The sequence below is a fragment of the Cucurbita moschata genome, unplaced genomic scaffold (assembly GCF_002738365.1).
Source record: "Cucurbita moschata cultivar Rifu unplaced genomic scaffold, Cmos_1.0 Cmo_Scf00056, whole genome shotgun sequence".
Classification (NCBI taxonomy): domain Eukaryota; kingdom Viridiplantae; phylum Streptophyta; class Magnoliopsida; order Cucurbitales; family Cucurbitaceae; genus Cucurbita; species Cucurbita moschata.
The window spans coordinates 742,984-749,717 of NW_019268572.1; the positions used below are offsets into that span (position 1 = coordinate 742,984).

General features: G+C 41.1%; 2 protein-coding genes across 2 annotated transcripts; both read right to left on the minus strand.

The window, feature by feature from the left end:
* Positions 1-740: 740 nt before the first annotated feature.
* On the minus strand, positions 741-1,403 carry LOC111436573 (uncharacterized mitochondrial protein AtMg00810-like). The gene has a single exon (XM_023074319.1). It carries the CDS (start codon positions 1,401-1,403, stop codon positions 741-743), a length of 663 nt encoding a protein of 220 aa, XP_022930087.1.
* A 3,388-nt stretch (positions 1,404-4,791) lies between these two features.
* LOC111436574 lies at positions 4,792-5,637 on the minus strand. Its single transcript, XM_023074320.1, has one exon. The coding sequence runs from the start codon at positions 5,635-5,637 to the stop codon at positions 4,792-4,794; it is 846 nt and encodes a 281-aa protein (XP_022930088.1).
* Between the last annotated feature and the right edge of the window lie 1,097 nt (positions 5,638-6,734).

The window sequence follows — 6,734 nt, forward strand, 5'->3', positions numbered from 1 at the left end:
AAAACTTGAAGGGAGAGAGATTTTTGGAACAAAGAAAACCTTAAGCAATTATCTTTTTAATTCTCTTTGTTGTTGTGTTGTTGGAAAGAAATCATACTTCTCATGAGTGTTTATAGCGAAGAAAGCACTAACTTATTTCTTAAACTTTCTCCTCAAGTTAAAACTACTAACGATCTTCCTAATTAAACCATACAACTTAGTTCACAACCTCAAAATTTGGTCAACAATTTGACAACTACTACCAATTCTCCTATAGTTGCTTCATAAGTTATAATTTATTCCACTAAGTCTACTAATAATTCTCCTAAAGTTACTCAATAAGTTAGTGACTTATTCTACTAAGTCATGTTTATAAGCTCACAATCTCCTCCATAAACTTGACTTTGTTTGAGATTCTTCACTCCCAGCCATTCTCGCATCTCTGCAAACTTAACCCTTACTAGGGCCTTGGTTAGAATATCCACTCCTTGCTCTCTAGTGCATATGAACTCTACAAGGATTTGTCTCTTCTCAACACACTCACGGATGAAGTGGAAGCGAGTGTCAATATGTTTGCTACGTTCGTGAAATGTTGGATTCTTCATCAGCGCAATTGCAGATTTGTTGTCGACGTAGAGAGCTACCGGCTTTAGTTCACTTCTAGTCCCTTTGCTCAACAAATTTCTCAGCCACAATGCTTGGCACGACGCCGCAGTTGCTGCCATGAACTCGGCCTCACAGAAAGATAGTGTCACAATTCGCTACTTCTGAGATTGCCAAGAGATCAAATTTTCGTTGAGATAAAACGCCATTCCTGCGGTGTTTTTTCTATCGTCAATGTCTCTAGCTAAATCACTATCGGTAAAAACAGCTAGTTCTTCAGGACCTCGCCCTCTTTGATACTTCAACCCGTAGCTGTTGGTTCCCTTCACATAGCAGAGAATGTGCTTAATTGCTTGATGATGCATCATAGTGGGCTTTTCCATGTACCTATTCATTATTCCAACAACATTTGAAAGGTTCGGACGAATATGAGTCAAGTACCTTAGACTTCCGATGACACGCCTATACTCAGTATAATTCACCAAGTTTCCTTCAGCATCTTTCCCGAGTTGTAATTTTTCTTCCATGGGATACTTGGTCGAGTTGCACTCTACCATCTTAAATTGTTGCAACAACTTCTTAGCATAGGTCGATTGCTTTAGCATGATGCAATCTTTCTTTTGGTCCACTTCAATACCGAGGTAGTACATGAGTAACCCGAGATCAATCATCTCAAATTCTTCCATCCTTTGCTGCTTGAACTCTTTGATGCCTTCAACACTTGTACCAGTGACGATCAAGTCATCAACGTACAAGCCAACTATGAGTGTTTCAGTCTCATTGTTTCTTGTATATAATGCTTGTTCTTGCAAGCACTTCATAAATTTTAGACTCTTTAAGCTCTTGTCCAAACGTATGTTCCACGCCCTTGGTGCTTGTCGTAGACCATAGAGGGCCTTTGACAACTTGTACACTTTGTGTTCTTCGACTTTGATGATGAACCCTTCTGGTTGGGCAACTTACACTTCTTCTTAGAGCTCACCATTTAAGAATGCTGATTTGACGTCCAAGTGATGGACCTCCCACCCGTGTTGAGTTGCGAGGGAAAGAATCAACCTTATAGTGTCCAGTCTGGTCACAAGCGCAAAAACCTCCTCAAAATCAACTCCTTCGTTGCACGTATCCCTTCGCCACGAGTCTTGCTTTATGCTTGATGACATTTCCTTGACTATTCTTCTTCAACTTGAACACATACTTTAAACCAATGGGCTTGTGTTCGGACGGTAAGTTAGTTAATGTCCATGTGTTGTTCTTCTCGATGGCTTCAAGCTCTTTTTGCATGGCCTCCTGCCACATAGTCTCAGTTGCTACCTCACGGTAGGTTGTCAGCTCCACGGCCGCTAGCAACACTAACTCACCAGAATCCAAGTTTTCTTCAAGTGTATCCACATAAATTTCAGCAAGAGTACGAAACTTCTTTGGTCCATCCTTTGTTGTAGATTTTTCTGTGCTCTCGCCTAAGCTCTCTTATTCTGGAGAGTCCATTATGCCTTTCGGTGTCACCTGTGATAACATGTGTGGACTTGTTGGTGTTTCTGTAGGGGCACTTTCTAGATTCGTTGCGTCTTCCTCTTCTTCCAGAGTAGTGAACTCTATAACAATCTGCTTGTTATAGCCAACACTGCACCAATCCCATTTCCTCTCTTCTTCGAATACGACATCCTTACTTACATGAATTTTCTTATGTTGCGGATCATACAGCCTGTGTGCCTTGGTCTCATCCTCTACGCCAGAATACACCATCTTTTGGCTTCTTTCATCAAGCTTTTTGATATATGGCTTTGTCGTCTTAACATGTGTTGTACAACCGAAGACTCTTATGTACTCGAAGTGAGGTGTCTTGCCGAACCATGCTTCATAGGAGGTGCGAGTGTCCAGCGCTTTTGTTGGTAAATGTTTTAAAAGATAAACCGCATGTTGTATTGCTTCGCCCAAGAAAATTGTCGAGACTTGCATGCTCTTGAGTAAGCTTCTTGGAGTATTCATTATGGTGTAGTATCTTCGTTCGACCACACCGTTTTGTTGTCGAGTGTGCGGTGTGGTGAGTTGACGCTTGATACCTTTCTCTTCGCAAAACTTCGTAAAACTTTGAGAAGTTTTGGTATAAGAACTCGCCACCTCGGTCAGTGCACAAGGTTATTAGCTTGTAATCAGACTTGTTTTTAATGAGTCTTTTGAACTTCTTGAACGCACATAATGCCTCTCCTTTTTCTTTGAGCATGTACACCCACATCCAACGACTATAATCGTCACCAAGTAAGAGAAAATATTTGTTTCCAGCAATCGATGATGGGGTGATTGGGCCACACAAATCTTATAAACTAGTTGCAGTGGTCACTCAACACAGAAACTAGTTTGAGCTGGGAATGACAGTATTGTTTGTTTGAAGACTAGGCAACTTTCACATAGCTGGTTCGAGTGTATGATTTTGGGTATCCCCGTAGCCATCTTCTTATCTACCATCATTTAGAGGGTCTGAACGTTCAGTGCCCAAGTCTTGCATGTGCCGTCAATAGGGATGTGGGCTGACTGGTCTCCAATAGTATCTTGTATAGGTGGTTATGCAACCGTTTTACCTTCATCAACAGCTTTTCATTTATGTCAAACATCTTGAGAAATGAGCGAACTAACTCCACTCTACTTTCTTCTTCCGTCATCTGACCAAGACTGATAATGTTACTCTTCAAGTTTGGGATATAGTATACCTTGGTCAGTAAACGTTTGTTGTCATTCTTGCACTGGAACAAGATGGATCCTTTGCCTTGGATTGGTACAATTGATCCATCGCCAAACTTCATGTTCCAATGAGCTTTTCATCAAGCTCCTTGACCTTTGTTCGATCTTTGGTCATGTGGTTGCTTGCTCTGTTGTCAAGGTACCACATGTTGCTCCTTTTGTGACAAGGTTCGCCATAACCTTTTCTTAGTTGAGCATCATCAGGTTAGGCATCTTCTTGGCCAGCATTAGTGCGGGCTCTTGATCTTGCGTGAGTGTGAGGTTTGCCTCCTCATCTCGCTTCTTCTTGTGGTACTCTACCGCATAGTGCTTGTTGGAAATTGCCCACGATCGAAGTATGTCGAAACAAATAACGGAAGTGAAAGAACAACTTGAGGGGAGAGAGATTTTGAATCGAGGAACCTTATGTATGCTTTATTAATTCTCTTTCTTTTGTTGTGTAAATAACATACCTATCACGAGTATCTATAGTGGAGAATGAATAATCAATATCTTAAACTTTCAAATCAATAACTACTAAATCTTCCTAATTGATCTCCAAAACTTTCAAATCAATAATTACTAAATCTTTCTAATCGATCTCTTAAAGTTTCAAATTAATAACTACTAAATCTTTATCCAAAACTCGTTGTAGGTTAATAACTTCTTTTCCTTTAGAAGAAACTTTAATTTTACAACATGCATTTTCTTCCACTCCTCTCTTCTGTGCAAAGAATTCATCGTCAAACTTACATCTAGAAAATTCTTGTGACGTACTCCTCTGTTTTTCAACCTTCTTGTTAGGCCTACCTCTAGGTTTCTTGAGTTGAGAAGGAAAGTTTGAAATCTCCTTTTTATTATACCCTGGTGGTCTTCCTCTAGGCCTTCTTGGTTGAGGTGATAAGTCTGATGAAACACATCGACTTGTAGGTTGCACTTAGCTGATTGAAACAGCCTCCAGTTGCTTCTTAATTTATTTTTCAATTCATTTTTCTCTTGATCCGTTGGTTTCTTCTTCACTTTCTTGCTGCCAACGCCAATAGATACTTTTGGAAGATGTTGATAGTCTTTCAATAGTATCTTATATAGGCAGTTTCGCAACCATCTTACCTTCATCAATAGGGCTCCGTTTTGATCGTATATCTTGAGGAACGGGCTGACTATTTCCACTTGACCCCCTCCTTCTGTCATTTGACCAAGGCTAATAATATTGCTCTTCAAACTTGGGATGTAATACACCTTGATAAGTAGACATTAATCACCGTTCTTACATTGAAACAAGATAGACCCTTCACCTTGGATCGATACAATTGATCCGTCGCAAAGCTTCATGTTTCCAATGAACTTCTCATCAATTTCCTTGAACTTTTCTTGATCTCCGGTCATGTGGTTTCTTGCTCCGTTGTCTAGGTACCATGTGCTGGTCTCCACTCGGTCTTCTCCATCTATGAAGGGATTCACCATAACCTTTTTTTCATTGAGCATCAACAAGTTCTACATTTTCTCGGCCAACATTAATGTGGGCTTTTCATCATCTGAGAACATAAGGTTTGCCTCCTCATCGTGCTCCTTGTTGCCGCACTTTGCCGCATAATGCTCATATTTTCCACAAGAGTAACACTTGATCATACTCTTGTTCTTCTGAGGGTTGACACTTTCATCGATTTGTGTGGTACTGTCACGACCTCCTCTACCACCACGTCCGCGACCATGACCACGACATCTTTTTTCTTTGTAAAGGCTGTCACGTTCACTCATACTTGAAGAAGAAGAGTCCTCTGCGTCTTTCTTTTTCATCCGTGCAAGCCACTCCTCATGTGTGAGTAAGAGGTATTTCCCCTCCTCTTTGTCTTCATAGTCACGAAGTCTCTCCTCATGGACCTTAAGACGACCAACAACCTCCTCAACCGACATGTTCTTGAGGTCGTCAAATTGCTCAATGGAGGTAACAATTTGCATGAATCTTGGAAGAATTGCTAGAAGGAACTTCTTGACGACGGAGATCTCCTCCACCACGTCACCTAATGAACGAATACCACTGACGACCGTTGTCAACTTCATGGTAAAGTCATCTATTGACTCACCGTCCTTCATGCGGATAGCCTCGAACTCACTCTTCAAGGTCTGCACCTTTGCTTCATTGACACGTTCCACGCCCATATGCATTATTTGCAGCGTCTCCCACGTTGCCTTTGCTGAGTCCTTTTCTGCCAACATGAGAAGGACGTCCTTTGGGATTGCTTGGTAGATGGCAGAAAGAGCCATCCTGTCCTTATGCGCCTCAACATCACCATGCTCAACGACGTCCCATACAACCTCTGCTTGTAAGTTAACACGCATCTTTATCGACCATGCTGCGTAATTACTCTTTGTAAGTAACGGGTACTAGAGCATTACACTCCCCTCCCTTCTACTCCTTATTGTTGTCACATCTCCTCTGACAACTTCATGTGATGACAACATTTTTTTGACATCCTAGAAGCTCTAATACCAAATGTTGAAAATTGCCCACGATTGAAGTATGTCGAAACAAATAACGGAAGCGGAAGAACAACTTGAGGGGAGAGAACTTTTGAATAAAAGAACTTTAAACACGTATACTTTATTAATTCTCTTTCTTTTGGTGTGTAAATAACATACCTATCATGATTATTTAGAGTGGAGATTATATAATCAATCTCTAACTTTCAAATCAATAACTACTAAATCTTCTCTCATAAACTTTCAAATCAATAACTACTAAATATTTATCCTAAAATTGCTCTAGGTTAATAATTTCTTTTGCTAAGTCAAGCTTATTAACTCACAGTGCCCATATTTTTCAGAACAATAACACTGATCATACTCTTGTTCTTCCCAAGGGTTGTTTTTGTCATGGGTTTGTGAGGTATTGCCATGACCTCCTCTGCCACTACGTCCACGGCCATGTTCGCGACCACGTCCATGACCTTTGTTTTCCTTATTATAGCTGTCACGACCCCTCGTACTTGAAAAAAAGAGTCGGCCGCTCCTCATGTGTGAGTAAGAGGTGTTTTTCCTCCTCTTTATTTTCATAGCCACGAAGTCTCTCCTCATGGACCTTAAGACGACCAACGACCTCCTCAACTGACATGTTCTTAACGTCGCTGAACTGCTCGATGGAGGTAACAATTTGTATGAATCTTGGGAGAACTGCTCGAAGGAACTTCTTGACGATGGAGATCTCCTCCACCATGTCGCCTAATGAACGGATGCCACTGACCATCGTCGTTAACTTCATGGAAAAGTCATATATTGTCTCACCGTCATTCATGTGGATAGCCTCGAACTCATTCTTCAAGGTCTGCAACTTTACTTCCTTGACACGTTCCACACCAACATGTATTGTTTGCAGCATCTCCCACGCTGCCTTTGCCGAGTCCTTCTCTGCCAACATGAGAAGAACTTCCTCCAGGATT

Coding starts and splice junctions, on each gene's coding strand:
- LOC111436573 (XM_023074319.1), bottom strand. CDS start 1,403: ATGAAGTGCTTGCAAGAACAAGCATTATATACAAGAAACAATGAGACT.
- LOC111436574 (XM_023074320.1), bottom strand. CDS start 5,637: ATGCGTGTTAACTTACAAGCAGAGGTTGTATGGGACGTCGTTGAGCAT.